This window comes from Macrotis lagotis, chromosome 1 (genome assembly GCF_037893015.1).
Source record: "Macrotis lagotis isolate mMagLag1 chromosome 1, bilby.v1.9.chrom.fasta, whole genome shotgun sequence".
Lineage (NCBI taxonomy): Eukaryota > Metazoa > Chordata > Mammalia > Peramelemorphia > Peramelidae > Macrotis > Macrotis lagotis.
The window spans coordinates 243741066-243762542 of NC_133658.1; the positions used below are offsets into that span (position 1 = coordinate 243741066).

Below are 21477 nucleotides of genomic sequence, written 5' to 3' on the forward strand. Positions count from 1 at the left end.
AGGAAATGATGAAATGATGAAAAATAAGGAACAAGAAAGAAAATCTTGTTTATCTTTTTCAATTTCTTCCTCTTTCAAACATTTTCATCATATGGGATGGTTTTTGGAAAGGGAATGGAGAGGGATGCAATAGGAAATATAGGTGATGTAAAAACAAAAAAACCACTATTTTTAAACTAGAAAGCTGGGGATTCCATTTTAGATGTTCTAGTATTTAATGAAAATTGGGCTATCCAGGTTTCATTAGCTAATTAAATTGCTCTCAACCTTCCTTCACCCTTTCAATTTCTCATTCCAAATTTGTATGGTACATACATGGTATTAAATTTGGTAGTATAATATGATACACCTTAAGAAATTGGCCAGATAAAAAAGTCTGACTTCTGATAGATTTTGGAGGTCATTTCCAATTTCTGTGGTTTTTCAATTCTCAGAGCTGCTCTGGATTCTACATAATATTATATGCACGTCTTTTAACAATCACATGAGAGGCTGGTTTGTCAGCACACTATTGTAATCCTGGCTAGTAGGGGAGACCAAGACTCATAGAGCCTTAGAGTTCAGTAGTTCTGAGTTCCAGTAAGACTAACTCTGATCAAGTGACAATACTCAGTCTCACACCAATTTGGTGAGCTCCCTGGAGCCGAAGGTCACCAGGTTGCCTAAGAAAGGGGCAACTGGCCTAGGTAAGAAAAATCTAAGCAGGTTAAAGTCTCTACTCCATCAGCATTGGGATTGCCTCATGGGTAGTTGCTATACTTCCAGCCTGGGCAAAATATGGAGATCCAATCTCAAAAATCTGTATTAAACTGATACTAGACTCAACTATGCTGGGAATCTTTAGCAATACAATCTTTAAAGAATCACAATGCCTAAGGGACATGGCAAGATTAAGGAGATGGTAAAGTATTACCAAAGATGACTGGTGTACAAGAAGAGGCATAAAATATTTCATGCATGTTAGAAAAGAAAGTACATCAATCATGTAGTGAGAGAAGATAACATAAGAACAGCCCCAAGTATTTTACTAATAATCTTGAATATTAAAAAGCTTATAGTAAGATCTCTGACACATTGGGCAGATCATCTGTGAAGTATTTATGAGAGGATATAGATAAGAATCTTATAGGATGAAAAGATGGATAGATGGCACCCCTAGAGGGAAAAATCTATATTATGACCATGGACTCATTTTAAAGTACTGAAATGAGTGTCAATTTAGCATAGAATTGGGCACATAGAAGTATTTTTCATAAATCCTTGGTGAATGACTAATTGAATGCTGAAAACAAGGGTTTACCTGGATTTCAGCAAAGCATATGAAAAAGTTGTTCATGATAAGTTTGTAGAGAAATGTGAGCTATAACTGGCTGCCTGTCAAGGATGGGGTAGATAGGATTCTTATAACAGATGAGTTTGAAACAATGATTCCATAAGAGTTGAGAAGTGTATTTCAAAGATTAAAGGTATTTAAACTCTCTTGCATAAAAACAAAAATGCCAAAAGGATATCAGCATTGAAAGAAATGAATTGCAAAATGGTCAAGGCTGCTTCCTTGACCATAAGTATCACACAAGGGTTTTTTTAAAAGCATTTAGGTAGTAATAAATTGAGGGGCAGGTAGGTGGTACAATAACTACAGTTTCAGGTCTGGAGTTAGGAAGACCTGAGGTCAAATTTGATCTCAGAAACTAACTAGCTATATGACCCTGGGTAAATCCCTTAACCCTATTTATCTCAGTTTTCTTTTCTGTAAAATGAACTGGAGAAGGAAATGTCAAACCACTCAATGGGGTCATGAAGAGTTGGACACAATTGAAATGATCAATAATAAAAATTAATAAGTGGTGGGTCATTCATTTACATTTGAAAATAACATTATTATGGATCATCAATCAAAATGTGGATAGATTCATTTTGAGAATTAATTTGATAATGAGATTCTACAATTTTAACACTTGATTTGGTATTTTGTTGATCACATGGGTTCATGGAAGTGAAACATCAGTCAGATAAATATCTCAGGTAAGGGGGTCCTAGGCCAAGATCACCTGTTACCCTCAACTTTGTAAATGAGCTTGGTTTCTGAAGTCAATTCAGGTTTCCACAAACTGACCTAGAGGAGTCATTGTTCTACTATAACCCCTATGACATCAAATCTATTCTATGGACCTCTGTTAGGTTCATTTTTCTCCATAATGGCCTTACATTTAGTGGTCTACAAATTTTTTGATGATGCTGGGGTCCTAATCTCTAATAACTTTCTCTAGATTAATCTGAACACCATCCCTAAATCCTCTCCTCATTACAACAACTAACTCATCTAAGCAACAGACAGTAATAATTTTCCCTTAAACTCATATGTTTAAATGTTACAGGGGTAGTTAGGTGGCATGGTAGATAAAGTTTTGGACTCATTTTGTTGAATTCAAGCCTGGCCTTAGATACTTAATAGCTCTGGTGACTCTGAGCAAGTCACTTAACCCGATATTCTTCAATTTCCTCATCTGTAAAAATGAGCTGGACAAAGAAATGACAAACCACTTCTGTGCTATTGCAACAACTCAAATGGGTTACAGTCAGATATGACTAAAAAATGACTGAAAAAAATAACAGGATAACAGTTTAGAAGTGCACACAGCTGATACCAGCCTGGCTGCAGTTATCTGTCTGCAAATGGGTCCTGTATTATTGTTATTCTTAAGCACTATCTATCTATCATCTCTCTGTACACACACAGAGACACATTCCTAAGACTTCATCATGGTAAAGGTTCCTGGAATCAGTCATTTAATAATATGTTTCTGGGCGGCTAGGTGACACAGTGGATAGAGCACCGGCTCTGGAGTCAGGAGTACCTGAGTTCAAATCTGGTCTCAGACACTTAATAATTACCTAGTCATGTGGCCTTGGGCAAGTCACTTAACCCTATTGCCTTGCAAAAAAACCAAAACCTTAAAAAAAATAATACATTTCAATTCTTTAAAAATGGAAGGTTGAATAGGGAATAGTTCAATTAGTAACTTTTCCATTAGATTTCATTCATATAGGTTTTTCCTTCAATTGTGTGAACCATTTACTCCTTCTTATCCTATGCAGTTCTTGGCTTTGCTCTCCCATAAAGAGCAAGATATGTTACTGCAACTTTTTAGGTATTATTATTCCCATTTTATAGATGAAAAACTTAGTCTCTGAAAGGTAAAGTGACTTGTCCAAGGTCACCCTGCTAATAGATATCTGAACCAGGATTTGAACCTAGGTCTTCCTGATTTCAAGTGTGATACTCTATCCTCTCCCCAGTGCTACCTCTTTTCCCAGTTTTTTAAGATTGCTTCCACATGTTCCATAAATAATCTAGACCTTAACAACTGGGGCTTAAATACTTTCTTAACCCAGTCATATAGCTCTCTAAACCTTTGAAGACCAAAGTTAAAAAATAAAGAAAAGAGAAAAATAAAAGTCTCAGCTTTTTTTCTCCAATCCCCTGGAAAGATGTTTCTAACATCCTCTAGTAGGAAACATTTTTCTTTATTCTTCATTTTCCCACAATTCTTCCACAATTTTCCTTGTATGCCATTTGCCAGTGTTTTTTTACCTCATACTTGGCTACTGTGATTTTAGCATCAAATATGTCTTTTCTCTACTAATCTGACCTATAATCATTATACCATGAATTTTTTCAGATGTGGTTATGAGTTGTACAGAGCTGAGTCAGATCATATGGCCAAATCATAGAACTGAAAAGATCCTTAGAGATATAACATCAGAGTCTAAAACCCCCTAAACTAAAGAAACTAGGACCAAGAAGGAAGTGACTTGTACAGAACTACATTACTTGTTAAATGACTGACTCTAAACAAATCAATGAACTTTCAGTGTGTCAGTTTTTCGTTCTCTGAAAGGCAAAGGTTGAATTAGATGATCTCCAGTAAAGTGAAGGAAAGGCAACAGTATTCAGGGTTGACCAGGTCTGGGCTTATAAGACAAGTTCAGAACCTGTCTCTGCCACTTCTTAGCTGGTATACATTAGGCCAGTCTTTCAGATAGTCTAGGCCTGTTTTCTTACATGGAAGAAAATGTGTACTGTTCAATTTCAAATGTCTGATTTTCTTTCCTTTAGTCTTTTGTCTCTCCAATCCATCCTCCACTCAGTTCTCAAATTGATAGTCCTAAGGTACAAGTTTGAGCATGTCACTCTTCCTAGCCCCAAAACAACTCTTCTGTTCAGCTTTTAGATGCCTTTAATCATCCACCCTACCTTTTCTGGCTTAGTCAGTCAATAAGCAATAGGAAATAATCAACAGAGGGAAGACACTAGAATGAAGAGGGATTGGGAAAGACTTTTCGTATTAGGCAGGTTTTTAGCTGAAACTTGAAGGAAATAGGCAGAGATGAGGAGGAAGAACATTCCATGGCATATAGTGACAGAAAATAGTCAGAGCAGAGAATGAAGTGACTTTTGGAAGCCAGTGTCACTGGATCCAAGAGTGCACGGGGGATATAATGTAGAAGACTAGAAGGGGAGGGGCATGGGGGGCTGGATTATGAAGATACTGGAATGTCAAAAAAAGGATTTTATATTTGATCCTGGGTATGACAACAAGTAATTGGAGTTTTTTGAGTAGGGGTCACAAGGTCAAACCTATACTTTAGGAATATTAATTGGACAGATTAGTGGAAGATGGACCAGAGTGGAGTGGGACTTGAGCCTAAGAGGTCAACTAGTTGGCAGCAGAATCAGGGAAAAAGGGGCCACATATGATATATGTTATGAAAGTTCAAAAGGATAGGCCTTTGGCAATTCTTTGGATATTGGGGCTGGTGTTGAGAGATAGTTTAGATAATCTAAATCTAAGTCTAGAATGACAACTAGATTTTGAGCCTTGGGGACTACAAGGAATGTGGAATCCTTGATAGTAATACAGAAGTTTAGAAGTGAGGAGGATTTGGGGGAAGAGCTATTGAGTTTAATTATAATTCCCTTTTCTCACACTTCAGACAAACCAGTCTATTTGCTGACCTTCACATCAAAATTCCATCTCCCATCACTCTGCCTTTGAATGGACTGTGTCTCATGCCTGGAGTTTACTGCCTTCTTAGAATCTTTAATCTTCTTCAAAGTTCAACCCAAATACCACCTTCTAAATGAAGCTTTCCTGGACCCCATAGCTGCTAGTGCTTTCTTCCCCCCCCCCCCCATAATTTTTTTTTCAGGTTTTTGCAAGGCAAATGGGGTTAAGTGGCTTGCCCAAGGCCACACAGCTAGGTAATTATTAAGTGTCTGAGACCGGATTTGAACCCAGGTACTACTGACTCCAGGGCTGGTGCTTTATCCACTGCGCCACCTAGCCGCCCCTCCCCCATAATATTATCTCATATTTTGCAGGGGCAACTATGAGGTGAAGTGGATAGAGTGCTAGGACTGGAGTGAAGAGTCTTGTTATTTAGTTAAATCTGGTCTCAGACAATAGCTGGGTGACTCTGGGCAACCTAACCCTATTTATCTCAGTTTCCTCAACTATAAAATGAACTGAAGAATAAAATGGCAAATGAGTAAACCCCAAATGTGATCAAGAATTGGACATGACTGCACATTGATATAGTCTGTATATTGTGTGAATCTGTATACTTTGCTGTGTTCTCTTAATAGAATGGGAACTTGAGTGGAGGGAATATGGCATTTTTATTCTCGTACCCCCAGAATCTTATATAGTAAGTGATGAGATACTTACATCTCTTCAAGCACAAACATTCTAAGATCTTATTGATAAAATAAGTAAGCAGGGGCAGCTAGGCGGAGCAGTGGATAGAGCGCCAACCCTGGAGTCAGGAGTACCTGAGTTCAAATCTAATCTTAGACACTTAATAATTGCCTAGCTGAGTGACCTTGGGAATATTACTTAATCCCATTGCCTTAAATAGATTTTTTAAAAAAAGAACTTAAAAATAAAATAAGGACAATAAGACTTTTTATTCCAGCCTAGGAATTAATAATCCCAGATTTTGCTTGTCCTTCGTAGTCTCCCACTTTTACCATTTTCCTGCATGAGACTTTACTCTCAGTCCTCAGAGATGAGCAACCCCAGACTGCTCTATTACTTAAACTTCCTTTCTTTTATTTTTATTTATTTTTGTTTTGGGGGCTTATTTTTGCAGGGCAAAAGGGAAGTGAGTTAGCCAATGAAATGTGAAGTAGTCAGAGGAATGGGATCAAGAAAATACCTAGGATCATGTGCAACCATACTGACATTGCAGTTTCTGGGCCATCATTCTAAAGCTGAGTGAGTTAAGGTCATGGTCTCAGGAGGGATGTCTCATTCATTTTTCTTGGAGGAGAACAAGTTACATGAAAAGTTCAATGTATGGCACATTGGATCTAGTGACTTGCCCAAGGTCACACAGCTAGGTAATAATATTAAGTTCGGATTTGAACTCAGGTCCTCCTGACTCCAGGGTCAGCTCTCCCCTGCTCCACCTAGCTGCCCCTTAAAACTTCCTTTCTAAAAACATTTTGTTGCCCTCTCTAGATTGATCTACTATTTTTCTGAGTTCCTGACATGCGTACATATAATTATCTTAGCTATCCCTGACCTTGTCTACTGTATCTTATTCACTGAATTCTGGGTGAGGCTCTTCTTTCCTTATTTGGCTGCTGTCATTTCCTTCTGAAGTCTTACCTACATTTCTTTTTACATAACTCCTTTCTAGTTTTGAGATTCTCAGGAAATAGTTTGTACCTATCAATAATTACTATCTAGGACATAGGTCTGAATAAGAGAAAGTACTGAATAGTGGAAAATGCTTTGATTTGATGTCAGAGGACCTGAGTTTGAGTTCTGCTTCTGTCATTTACCAGCTGTGGGACCTTGTGCAAGTCTAATAACCAGAGTCTCAGTTGCCTCTTCTGTAAAATAATGGGGTTGTATTAGGAGGTCTCTTTTTTTTAGACCCTAGACTCTTAAGACATAGCAGTCAATAAGTCAGTCAATAAACTATTAAGCACCTACTTCTACACTCCAAGTACTATGCTCAACATAGGAAGCCCAACAAGTGACTCTCCATTGCCCTTTTGGTCAGATCACAAACTGTTGTTTAGTCTTGTTCAATTCTTCAGGATCCTATTTGGGGTTTTCTTGGAGTGGTTTGCTATTTCCTTTTCCAGTTCATTTTACAGATGAGGAAACTGAGATAAACAGGTTTAAGTGACTTGCCCAAGTTCACACAGCTAGTAAATGTCTGAGACCAGATTTGAATTCAGGGAGATGACTCTTCCTGACTTTAAGCTCTCTATCCATTGCACTGCTTAGCTGCTACCATCAAGCTTTGAGTAAATTCTTACTATAATAGGCTACCTTTCTAATATCTCCTTCTGTTCTTGTCAACCCATTATCTGAATGGGTTCTGCACTTATAGCTTCTCTTGATTTTTTTCTTTCCCACTCCTCATCTGTAAAGGAATATAAGCTTCCTGAAGGCAGGAGCTGGTTTATTTTTGTCTTTATATCCCCAACACCTAGCAGACACTTAGTTAATGCTCATTGAGTTGAAGTAATACTGGGTACAGGGATGCTGGGAAATTTACTCAATCTGTAAGAGGACAGATTTAGAGCTGGAAAGTCTTGTTACCCAAAATTCTACAGGCACTAAGTCACAGAACTAGAATTTAAGCCCAGGACCTCCAAGGCAAAGACAAAAACAGAGACAGTCTCTTCTTTTTTTGTGGGGGGGGGGGTGTGAGGTGATTAGGATCAAGTATTACATAGCTAGTAATTATCAAGTTTCTGAGCCATATTCAAACTCAGGTTCTCCTGACTCCAGCATCAGTGCTTTCTAACCACTGTGCCATCTAAGCTGTCCCTCAAGTCTTCTTTCCACCCTGCTTGATGATAGGAGCTTATCTCAAAGGAAAGGATTAATAGTGATCAGGGACTTAGTTTCCAAAGTTCTAGATATTGCTAGAAGAAAGAGAGATTAATCTTAGGCTCTGGTATTCCACTGACCCGGGAGTAAAGCAAGAGCTTTGGATTTGAAGTCAAGAGGAACTAGATTTGGAATGTGGGTTCTTCTACTTATCTTATTGTCTGTGGGCAAACTGCTTAACTTTTATGGACCTTAGTTTTCTCATCTGTAAAATGGAGACTAGACTTGATAATTTCCATGGTCCCCCTGTAGTTCCACATATGACTTATTATTTGTACAAGACATGTGTTTGAAGATAAGTTTACTCTCATAGATTCAGAGCTAGCATGATACATCAGAAGTCATTTAGACTGGCATTGCTGAACCTTCAATCCAACCACCAACATCACCCTCATCCCCCTCCCAACTGAACCTTGGACTCTTACCATGAGACCACTGTGGCCTTTGAAAAATAGTTTTTTTTTTTGCTTTTATCTTTCCCAGAGTCAGGTCTTCATTTCCCAACCATTTCCAAAGTCCAATTCTTTCAGTACCACTTCCTCCTCCCCTTCCCACTCTTCTATAAGGGCTGTTCTGTGCATTAGAATGTAATTACCCTAAGGGTGGGGGGTGTTTTGTTTTCATTTATTAATGAATTGCTTTTTTTTATTATCAGTATCTTAATATTAGAATCAATCCCCTCATTGTATAGATGAAACCATAGCTAAAATGATCTGCCCAGAACCATATAAGTGGTAGAGATAGGCTCTGAATTCAGATCTTTCACATTAGATCCAACATGCCATACATTGAACTTTTAATGTAACTTGTTCTCCTTCAGGGGAAATGAATGGGACATCCCTCCTGAGACCATGACCTGGGTGACTTAACTCACTCAGCTTTAGAATGATGGCCCAGAAACTTCAATGTCCTGGTAAGTAAATTGGTCAGTATGGATGCACATGATCCCATGTATTTTCTTGATCCCATACCTCTGACCACTTCACATTCCATTTGGCTAACTCAGTTCCCTTTGACTGGCTCCCCATGGAGGCTTCCTCCTCTGACTCTGGCAATAGTAAACAAATCATTACCACTGCTTCCAGAATGTCTCAATCGATTTTCCTAAGGCTCAACTCCCAACCCCTGGGACATTCTAACCATTCTTCCCAGATCACTATTGCTATAAATGTGTACTGTTAGCTTCTATATATCTTGTATGGATCTTAAATAGACATGGTTTGTTTGCATATTGTCTCCCCGGGTAGGAGTTTGTGGTGAGAGGGGACTTTTTTGGTTGCAATTCTTTGGATCCTCAAGAATGTCCCTAAAAGGGGAATAGATGTGGGTAGCCCTGGAGGGGCTAGCAGATCCTTTACTCAGCATCTTACATAGTAAGTGGCTTTAGACCTAGTGATAGTGGGCAAAAATACCAAAAAGTGGCAGAAGCTAATAGCACATCTCCTGCTCAGTAAAGAGATTTAATTAGATTCATATAAGCAATATACTCAGAGGACACTTTTTCCCTTGAATTCTTTCCTTCCCTTTCTTCTCTTCCCAATTACAGAAAATCTAAGACCTGTCCTGGACAGGACAGAAGGGAACTGCTGTGATCTTTTTTGTTCCTTTTGCCAAGTGGGAGAACTATGCCACAGGTTGGAAGGATAGGGTGGGGATTGGGGAGTGGGTGAGAATCTCAGATAGTTTTTTTCAACTTGCCAGGCTTACCCAATAAGTTATTAGGAGTTAATAGGAGATTATTCTATCATATTGCAAGAAGGGCACACACTCAGGTAGAGGTAGTGTGATGAAGAAGAAAGTGTGCTGAACTTGGGTTCAAATCCTAGCTCTGAGCATTTACTTTCTGATCTGTAAAAACAGTGAGGACAATACTAGGATACTACTAATACTAGGATAATACTAATAATACTAGGATAATACTAATACATCACCTATTTGTTTCCCCGGATAAAGAGCATGTTTTGTTAAGTCTAAGGGGCTAGGGAGGTGCCAATCGTCATTTTGTCACCGAAGGGTATGCATAGCTTTAGAAAGGAGCAGGCGCCGAAGTTACCTAGGCAACTGCCTCCTTTTAAGGACCCCAGGTATCCCAAGCGACAAAGCCCTGGGCAGCCCAAGCCTGTCTTTTTACGAAGGAGAGCCCGAGGGGCCCAGGAGAGGCGTCCCTGCCGGACCCCTAGGGTAACAACTAAGAAATTCTCCCGCGCTTCAGCCGGGGGGGGGGGGGGGATGCGGTCAGTAGAGCGGGCACAGGGCGTGTTAGGCAGGGGCGGCTCCAGCTCCGGGCAGCTCCGGGCTGGCGTGCAGCAGCGGCCTTCAGAGGGCGCCCACTCCCTCCGGCACTCCCCCCGGGCGGCCCCCTCACCCGGTAGTCGCGGGCCGCGGCCTGCACGGGCCGCAGGCGGTGGCCCCGGTGGCGCGGGTCGCCCTGGCACGAGCCGCACAGCAGCTCCTTGTCTTCCAGGCAGAAGAGGCCGAGCTGGCCGCGGTGCAGGCGGCAGAGGCGCGGGCCCCGCGGGCGCGCCGGGCCGGCCCCCTCCCGCAGCAGCTTCTCCACCAGGTTGTTGAGCGTGTGGTTGGGGCGCAGCCCGGCCGGGGACGCCCGCTCCTTGCACACCGGGCAGGCGGGCACCTCCGCCAGCTCCCACGAGCGGCTCACGCAGCCGCGGCAGAAGTTGTGGCCGCAGCGCAGGGTCACCGCGTCTCGGAACGGGTCGTAGCAGATGGCGCAGAGCAGCTCCTCCTCGAAGGAGGGCGAGGGTCCCGCCGAGCCGCCGGCCCCCGGCTCCATGCCGCCGCCCGGCCCCGAAGCCTCCCGAGTGGCGGCGCCCCTCCCCGCGCGGGGCTCCGGCGTGGACCCGCCCCGCGCGGAGCTCCGAGTGACACCGCGGCCGGCCAACCAGGCCGGCCGGCCGGCCCATCGCGCCTCCGCCCGGCTCCTCTTAGAGCCGCTGCTTTGTGGGCGGGGGCTGGCGGAGGCCGGGCGCCTGGCTGCACCTTCCGCACCCCCAGCCCCACCCTCACCCCCAGCCGCACCCTCATCCCACCCCAAACGGTCCAGCTGAACTGACGTGCCAAGGTTCCGCCCCGTCCCCCACTTTCCCACCCGGGATCACCCACCTCCCCAGCCCAGCTCCAGTGGCACGAGCGTTTGGGGCCTGGGGCTGAGATGTGGGAGCTAAGAGCTGCAGGCTTGATCCATAAATCGATTCTTAACTCACCAGAAGAGGGGTCCACCCTCTGGCGGCGGGGAATGCAAAACCACCCCTGCCGGTTCAGGCTGGTTTTGTTCCTGCTTTTCTTCTATAGGCCTAGCACCGCCTCTTATTCCGATTTTACAGAGAATATGGAAGTACGGTACAAAGAGATTGGGGCAATTAAGGGACTCAAGTGGGGAGAAGGTGTAGGTGATGAAAATATATAGATATAGGAAAGCTGGCCCTGGATCTGCACTGTTGTTTGTACTTCACTAAAGCCAGGTAAGAAAAGCAGCATGCTCAGTGACCGGGAATGTCTCCGTTCCGCCCCGAGGTCTCCATACAAATGACATCACAGACTCTACCTCTCCTTTCAGGGAAGGATATTTCGACACTAAAAGTTCCCAGCATCCATGAAATCATACAGGGGGAAAATACTTGAAATAACTTTTACTTTATATAAAAGTTCATCAGAGAAGGTGGATCTGACAAAATGGAAATAATCCTAGTTCTCTAAGAATCAGAAGGGGGCCTAGGACTTAGGCATTAAAGGGAGAGATAAGTAGTGGGATTTTGCCCGAGCCAAACCCTGTTGTGTTGGCAGTGTGTGTGTCTGTAAAACTGAAGTAAGCTGCCTGGACAATGAGAATCAGCACTGATAAAACTTCACTGTGTATAACTCATGCCCTAAGATGCCCTCTTGACAGAAAATGAAAGAAAAAGCTAGGATCCAGGAAGGGAAATTTTTTAAGGGGAAAAATGAGAAATGCTTTCTCCCCTAGTTCACCCTAGGTGAAACCTAGGGTGGGGTGACTAAGAAGGGACTTATGAGCTATAGTTTGTAGTAAATGATCAAAAATCATACTGGGGTCTAATAAATGAACTCATGTCCTGTTTAGATGTTCCATTGTTAGCTCAAAAATCAGCTAAATTAAATACCAAACCTATCACTCCACTCCCTGTAAATGGAATTTTCCATTCCTAGAAGTCACATTTCCATTCCTAGAAGATCATAAGCTACCTGAGAGCAAGGATGTTTCATTTATGTCTGTAACCCTTGTACTTGGCACATTACACAGCTACTGTAATAGCATTGACTTCTGTTTCCTACCTTTGTTAAATAGACTCACAGATTTTTTTCCTAGTTGAAAGAACCTTCTAGAAAATACAATGAATAGCTAATGGTAATCTCCACTCTACTGTACCTGAAAAATAGACTATCTTAATGACTTCTTTTTTTTAATTTATTTTTATTAAAGATATTATTTGAGTTTTACAATCCCCCCCCCAATCTTACTTCCCTCCCCCCACCCCACCACAGAAAGCACTCTGTCAGTCTTTACTTTGTTTCCATGTTGTACATTGATCCAAATTGGGTGTGATGAGAGAGAAATCATATCCTTAAAGATGAGACAAGAAGTCTAAGAGGTAACAAGATCAGACAATAAGATATCTGTTTTTTCCTAAATTAAAGGGAATAGTCCTTGAACTTTGTTCAAACTCCACAGCTCCTTATCTAGATACAGATGGCACTCTCCTTTGCAGACAGCCCAAAATTGTTCCCACTTGTTGCACTGATGGAATGAGTGAGTCCTTCAAGGTTGATCATCACTCCCATGTTGCTGTTAGAGTGTACAGTGTTTTTCTGGTTCTGCTCATCTCACTCAGCATCAATTCATACAAATCCCTCCAGGCTTCCCTGAAATCCTATCCCTCCTGGTTTCTAACAGAACAATAGTATTCTATGACATACATATACCACAGTTTGCTAAGCCATTCCCCAATTGAAGGACATTTACTTGATTTCTAGTTCTTTGCCACCACAAACAGGGCTGCTATAAATATTTTTGTACAAATAATGTTTTTACCCTTTTTCATCTTCTCTTCAGGATATAGACTCAAGTAGTGGTATTGCTGGCTCAAAGGGTATGCATATTTTTGTTGCCCTTTGGCGTAGTTCCAAATAGCTCTCCAGAAGGGTTGGATGAGTTCACAGCTCCACCATCAGTGTAATAGTGTCCCAGGTTTCCCACAACCCTTCCAACAATGGTCGTTGTCCTTTCTGGTCATATTGGCCAATCTGAGAGGTGTGAGGTGGTACCTCGGAGAAGCTTTAATTTGTTAATGACCTCTTTTGAGGAGGAATGTACTACCCCCAACAGGTAGGTCATTCTACTTATTCACAGATTTAATAGGAAATTTTTCCTGACATCAAACCAAAATTTACCAGTTTTCACCTATTATTCCTTGCTATGTTCATTGGGGCCCTTAATAGAATTCCACTTAATAGATCTTCTAATATTTGAATTTTATCTTGTTTTTCTCTGAGTCTCTCTTCTCTAGGCCTAAATATACCCAGTTGCTTTAAGGAATCCCTCATATGATGGGAACTCAAAACCCTTCACCATCCTGGTTAGCTTTCCTTTGGATGCTTTCCAGAGATCTTAACCAGTGATGGATAAACTTGAACACAATACTCTAGATATGGTTAGATCAGAGCAGAATACAAAGGGATCATTGCATCCCCAGTCTTGATGACTATTGTTATTTTGTTGCATTTCAAGATTTCATTGACTTTTTGACTACCATATTACATTCCTGATCCATTGGACTTGGGGTCCCATTAAAACCTCGTCATATTAAAAAATTGCCATTTAATCGTACCTCCACCATTCTGTATTTGTGAAGATTTTAAAAATCCTATGTAAAATTTTTTGTAAGGAAGATGAAATGTGATTTCTCTCCCTCCACCTTTATCCTTACCCATCAGTTATGACTACCTTCAGTTAATGGAACTTCAGAATGTAGTTACACTTGAAGTTTTCTTAAGCATTTTTATTTCATTTTTAATTCTGAATTTTCTCTCTTCCCTTCCAATTGAGAAGAAAAGTAAAACAAAACCATTACAAATATATATATATATGTATGTATATATATATATATACATATATATATATAGTTATGCAAAATGAATTCCTGCATTAGTCATGTCAAAAATAGCCCCCCCCCCAAAATGAGAAGAAATATGCTTCAGCCTACACTGAATCCTTTAGCTATCTGGAGGTGGATAACATATATCATCATAAACTCTTTGAAACTGCAGTTGGTCATTATGGTGATGAGTTACTAAATCTTTCAGAGTTGATTATCATTACAATACTGATGTTATATAAATGTTTTCCTGTTCTGCTCATTTTTTTTTAGGTTTTTGCAAGGCAAATGGGGTTAAGTGACTTACCCAAGGCCACACAGCTAAGGAATTATCAAGTGTCTGAGACCGGATTTGAACTCAGGTACTCCTGACTCCAGGGCCGGTGCTTTATCCACTGTGCCACCTAGCTGCTCCCTCTGCACACTTCTTACAAGTCTTCCTAAGTGTTTCTGAAACCATCCCTTCTCACTTCTTATAGCACAATACTGTTTCATCACAATCATATAACTTATTGAGCCATTCCCAATGGATGGATATACTCACAATTCCCAATTTTTTGCCAAAACAAAAAGTTGCTATAAATAATTTTGTACATAAATAATTTTTCCATTTGCTTTGATCTCTTAGGTATCAACCTAGTGATAGTGTGGTGAGATCAAGGGAATGTAGGATTTAATAACTTTTGGATATAGTTTCAAACTGCTTTCCAGAATGTCTAGATAGTTCATAGTGCTACCAACACTGCATTAGTGTACCTGCTTTTTCCATCATGTCATTTTTTTTCCTTTTTGTTACCATGGCCAATCTGATGGATTTGAAAAGCTACCTCAGAGTTGTTTTAATTTACATAATCAATGGTGTAGAGCATTTTTTTCACCTGGCTAGCCTTACATATTTTCCTTGGAAAACTGCTTCTTCAGACCCTTTGATCTTTTATCATTTAGGGAATTTTTTTCCTTATAAAATATGTCTTAATTCCCTAGATATTTTAGAATTAAAACCATTATCAGAAAACCTTGCTGCAAAGATCTCCCTCTTTCCCACTTTCCTCCCCTTCATTTCTAGTTTTTATTCTAATAGGCTAAATTGACTTTGTGCTAAACCTTTTTAATTTTATATAATCAAAATTATCCATTTTCCCTCCTGAACTTCTCTTGTTTGATCATAAACTCTTTGTTTGTCCATAGGAATGACAGGTGGTTTCTTCCATGTTCCTTTCTCATTGATTTTTTTAGGTTTTTTTTTTTGTTGTTGTTTTTTAGCAAGGCAAATGGGGTTAAGTGGCTTGCCCAAGGCCACACAGCTAGGTAATTATTAAGTGTCTGTCTGAGACCGGATTTGAACCCAGGTACTCCTGACTCCAAGGCCGGTGCTTTATCCACTATGCCACCTAGCCGCCCCTCTCATTGATTTTTGATGCCATACCTTATGTTTAAATCCTATACTCATTTGGAACTTTTGTGTTATATTGTGTGAGATATTGATTTATACCTTTTTCCAGACTGCTTTCCATTTTTTCTTAACTACTTTTTTGTTTATAGGGATTTTTTGCCCTTATAGTGTTGGATTTATCAAGCTCTAGTCTACTATGCTCATTTATTTGTTTCTACAGCATAATAAATACTTAATCTGTTCCAATGATAAACCTCTTTCTTTATCACTCAGTACCTCATTGTTTCATTGTTTACAGCTTTGTAACAGAATTTGAGATCTGGTACTGCTTAGTGTCCCTTCTTTCCCATTTTTTTTTCATTGATTCACTTTATATTCTTGAACTTTTGTTTCTCCAGATGAATTTTTTTATTATTTTTTCCTAGCTATATAAAGTAATTCTTTGGTAGTTTGATTGGCATGACACTGAATAAGTGACTTAATTTAGTTAACATCATTATTTTTGTTATATGACAACCTATCCATGAGTAATTATTGTTTTTTAAATTATTTAAATCTGTCTTTATTTGTGTGAAGACTATTTTGTAATTGTATTCATATAGTTCCTATGTGTGCCTTGACAGGTAGAGTCTCAAGGATTTTATACTCTCCATAGTCACTTTTTCTGTTTTTTGCTTTTTGGTTTTTAGTAAGGCAATGGAGTTAAGTGACTTACCCAAAGTCACCCAGCTAGGTATTTATTAAATGTCTGAGGCCATATTTGAACTCAGGTCCTCCTGGTTCCAGGGTGGTGCTCTATCCTCTGTACCACCTAGCTGCTGTTTTTTTTTGCCTTTGTTTCATTTTTTTTTTTTAGGTTTTTGCAAGGCAAACGGGTTAAGTGGCTTGCCCAAGGCCACACAGCTAGGTAATTATTAAGTGTCTGAGGTCAAATTTGAACTCAGGTACTCCTGACTCCAGGGCTGGTGCTTTATCCACTATGCCACCTAGCCGCTCCCCATAGTCACTTTCAATGGAATTCTCTTCTAGCTCTTCCTAATAGAGTTTGTTGGTATTTTTCTTGATGATTTGTTTGAGTTTATTGTATCCTGCAACTTTTTTTTTTGCAAGTCAAATGGAGTTAAGTGGCTTGCCCAAGGCCACACAGCTAGGTAATTATTAAATGTCTGAGGCCAGATTTCAACTCAGGTACTCCTGACTCCAGGGTGGGTGCTCTATCCAGTGCACCACCTAGCCACCTCAATGTATCCTGCAACTTTGCTGAAATTGTTAATTGTTTTGATTAGTTTTTCATTGGCTCTCCAGAATTACATAAGTAAGTCATCATATTATGGGCAAAAAGTGATAGTTTTATTTCCTCTTTGTCTATGTTTTACTAGTTCAGTATTGAATAATAGTGAAGATAATAGATTTTTGTTTCAAATGCCTCCCCCATCACACACAGACACACACACACTCCATCATTTGAAAGGCTTTTAACTTATCTCCATTATCAATAATGCTTGCTTTGGATTTTAGATGGATAGAATTAAGCAAACTTTAATTTATTCTTATGATTTCTAGTGTTTTAAACAGGAATGGGTCTTGTGTGTTGTCAAAAACCTTTTTCTACTTCTATTGAAATAACCATATACTTTTTGTTGGTTTTATCATGAAGATAAACAATTATGTTAAAACTTTCCCTAATATTGAACCAGCCTTGCATCCCTGGTATAAATTAAATCTGGCCAGTGTATTATCTTTGTGACATGCTAAAGTCATTCTCTTGCTAATATTTTGTATAACATTTTTTCATCAATATAATAGAAATTGGTCTACAGTTTTTTTTATCTCTTTTTTGTACTCTCTGGTTTAAGTATCAAGATTATGTTTTAGTCTTAGAATGAATTTGATAGAATATATCTTCTTTAATTATTAACAAAATAATTTATATATTGCTGGAAACAATTATTCTTTAAATATTTGATAGAATTCACTTATAAATCCACCATTCCCCCTTCCCTCTTGGGAATTTACTTATGATTTGTACACTTTTTTCCTAAGATTAGATTATTGAAATATTCTATTTTAACTTCTATTAATCTAGGTAATTTATATTTTTGTAAATATTTTTCCATTTAATTTAATTTAGATTATGGTTTATTGGCATGTATTTCATTGAAATAGCTCCTAATAATTGCTTTTATTGGTTATGCTTAATAATTATTTATTTACAACAAATTATTTATTGCTTCATTGATTGTTACCTTTTTCATTTTTGATCCTAGTAATTTGGTATGGGCTTTTTTTTTTACACAAACTAACTAATGGTTTATTTTTTTTTGTTATTCCTTTAAAAAATAACTTTTAGTTTCAGGTATTAATTCACTGTCTTTTTACCTTTCAATTTTATTAATCTCTCCTTTGAGTTTTAGAATTTCTATTTTGATGTTTAATGGGGAGGTGTTTGTTTGTTGGCTAGCTTGTTTTTAGTTGCAAGCCAAATTTGCTAATCTACTCTTTAGACTATTAAAGTAACTCTTTAACGAGAAAGGACAGTGTCCCAGATCCAATAGGAATGTGTGTGTGTGTGTGTGTGTGTGTGTGTGTGTGTGTGTGTGTGTGTGTGTGTGTATGTGTGTGTGTGTGTGTGTGTGTGTGTGTCTGGTCTTCTTGCCTGTCTGTCTGCCTTCTGTGTTTGATTACACAAGTACCAAAACAAAATGGATTATTTTCCCCTGAAAGGTGAGGAAATTTCCAGTCAACTCCAGATTCCTAATTCCTATGGAAGGAGAGCCCCATGTATTCTTTATAGGGACCAGACTTATCCTATGAGAGAAGATGCTTGATTTTATGTACCTTTTCCTTTTTGTTACTATTTTTGGGTTAGGGGTCAGGTGATAACTTATGAGACTTCCATAAAATGTTACTTGCTTGTTAAAACTGTTACCATAAAATTGGAAGAGTATAATCTGTGGCCCCATTAGCTTTGGTAAATCTGTATCCTTCTTGAAGAGCAATCATTGCCACATTTTTTGTGGTTGTTTCCAAAAAGTGCTTGGGTCAACAAATGTTTAACTGTAGTAAAAGTGTAGGGAGAAGAGATGTAATCTTTACACACACACACACACACACACACACACCCCTCCAGCCCAGTTGATGGAATTACATCATGTAATAATACCTGGTGAAATTGTATTCTGTTTACAAGTTCTAACACCTTATGATCTCTTTCTTTTTATTATTTATTTATTTATTTTTAAGGTTTTTTGCAAGGCAAATGGGGTTAAGTGGCTTGCCCAAGGCCACACAGCTAGGTAATTATTAAATGTCTGAGACCGGATTTGAACCCAGGTACTCCTGACTCCAAGACCAGTACTTTATCCACTACACCACCTAGCCACCCTTGTGATCTCTTTATGGTGTGTGAATACTTCTCTGATTAAGGTGAAGTACAATATCAATGTTTGTGAAATTCCTGTATAGAAAGGGGTCCCTGACATCCTTCTGGGTCCTGAGAAATTCTGTAGAAATACAACTTTGACTAGGCACCTTTGGGTCTGAAAATATTCTGATAGGACCCAAAGGGGTCACAGATATACCATAAAATTGCCTAAAGATTTACAAAGCACCCTTGTTAGCCTAATTATCTTGCTGTATCTGTTAAATTCCAGGACTGCCTCCCCCTTCCCCAGATGTGGCTGGAACCATAAGATAGTAAATTCTACTCCCTCAAACCTGTGGGAAGCCTGTGAATTCCTGACTCCCTCCATCTCAGAAAATATGTTCAAACATTATACAAAGACCCTGACCTTTTCCCACCCCTATCTATATGGAACCCTATGTTTACATATGGTTTATGACAAGACACTATATCCAACTGCTGTCTTTGCTTCTGTATCCTTCTTGCTCTCAGTACCCACCCCCCCAAACACTATAAAAACCCTAACCCTTGAATACTCAGGTACTGTCTGATTTGGGTACTCTTCATCCCCAGGCAGTCCCTAGGAAATAAAGATCTCCAAACTGATCCAATTCTGGTCTCCATCTCCCTCTTTGGGTTCAGCAAAGGATGGCACAGTGGATAGAACACTGACCCTGAAATCAGCAGGACCTGAGTTCAAATATGATCTCAGACACTTGACTCTTGACTCATGCCAGCTGGACAAGTCACTTATTTCTAATACCAGTCATCCTGATTCATATCTGGCCACTGGATTCAGATGGCTACAGAGGAGAAAATTTAGGCTGGTAACCTAGCACAACACCTCCTCATTCAAATCCAATTAATGTGCATGTTATGGTATCACATTCCTGATGTCATGGTTTTCATCAAGAAGGACAAACAACAATGATTGAGTGAAAAAGAGGCCAATTTAATTGCTTAAGAAACTAACCTTAAATAGCTAAACTCTAGATGCATTTAAAATTGTTATGTGGGAAATATTGAAAGCTGGGAACTTGCTATAGAGGAGACTCTTTCAGGGTAAGGAGATATTTTCTTTTATTTCCTGTCCTCACATTTGCCATGTATCTTTATTTTTTTATTCTCATTTTATATAATTTTTTTACATTAATAAAATATTCTTGTTTAAGAGTAAATGAAATACCCCCTCCCCCTCATAAATATAGACTTGCTTGAGTGATAAAGTAAAGGGGAGAGAAAAAATTAAAATAAAATAAATTTTTAAAAAATAATAGTAATAATTGTAGGTATGGCCAGGTGGCACAGTGAATGAAGCACCAGCCCTGGAGCCATGAGCACCCAAGCCCACATCCAGCCCCATAGACCCAACAATCACCCAGCCATGTGACATGAAAGCCACCCAATCCCCACTGCCCTGCAAAAACCAAAAAGAAGGGGAAAAAAGACCCAAAATAAAATAAAATAGTAATAATAGTAGGGGTGGCTGGGTGGTGGGCAGAGTATTGGCCTTTGAGCCAGCAGCACCGGGGTCCAAATCTGGCCTCAGACAACCAATGATCACCCTGCTATGCATCTCCAGGCAGGCCACCCAGCCCCATTTGCCCTGCACCCTCACCCAAATAATAATAATAAAAAATGTGCTTCAGTCTTTGTTCCAACACCAACAACCCTGTCATGGGTGGATCACATTCTTTATGGCAAGTCCATTGCAAAAGTTACTTCCATATTTTTCCAGTGTTGCCATTGGTGATCACAACTCCCTCCTTTCTTATTTCTCCGCTACTATGTATTATATTTTCTCTCTCCTTTCACTCCAACTCTGCTGTAGGGTAGCTGAGTGGCACAGCAGACAGATCCCTGGTCCTGGGGCCAAGAGGCTCTGAGCCCCCATACCACCCCTTAGGCCCAGCATCCACCTGGCCCTATGGTCCCAGATAGGCCATCCAATCCCAGCCCCTTGCAAGAAGTAAAAAAGAAAATGTTATATCTTACCACTCTCCCCCCATGGTCCATCCTCTCCTCCATCACTCACATCACCCCCCCCTTCTTACTTCAGATGTCTATACCCCATTGAGTATATATGCTGTTTCCTTTCCTAGTCACCTCAAATGAGAGCAAAGGTTCCCTCATTCCCTCTTGACCCCCTTCCATATCATTGCAATAGCTCATTGTAATAAAGAAAAATCTTATTATATGGAATATCTTGCCTATTCCCCCTCTCCTTTTTCTTTCTCCCATTACATTTCCCCTTTTTTTAATTGACTCCATTTTTGCACCATATTTTATCTTCAAATTCAGCTTTCTCCTGTGCTTCAACTATAAAAGCTCCCTCTACCTGTTCTATTAACTGAGAAGGTTCATATGAGTATTATCAGTGTCATTTTTCTATGCAGGAATACATGCAGTTCATCATCATTAAGTCCCTCATATTTTCCCCTTCTCCTCCACTCTCTATGCTTCACCCGAGTCCTGTATCTGAAGATCAAACCTTCTGTTCAGCTCTGGCCATTCCAAAAGGAACATTTGAAATTCCCCTGGTTCATTGAAAGTCCATCTTTTTCCCTGGAAGAGGACATTCAGCCTTGCTGGGTAGTTGATTCTTGGCTGCATTCTAAGCTTTTTTGCCTTCCA

General features: G+C 39.8%; 1 protein-coding gene across 1 annotated transcript in view; it reads right to left on the bottom strand.

Annotated features, from left to right (window-relative positions):
• The window catches only part of TRIM35 (tripartite motif containing 35), a 43830-nt gene extending 33118 nt beyond the window's left edge, over positions 1–10712 (bottom strand). The window contains exon 1 of the mRNA XM_074209982.1: positions 10285–10712. Coding sequence (XP_074066083.1) covers positions 10285–10710 — 426 coding nt within the window. The 5' untranslated portion in view covers positions 10711–10712. The remainder of the gene's footprint in view (positions 1–10284) is intronic.
• Positions 10713–21477: the final 10765 nt, after the last annotated feature.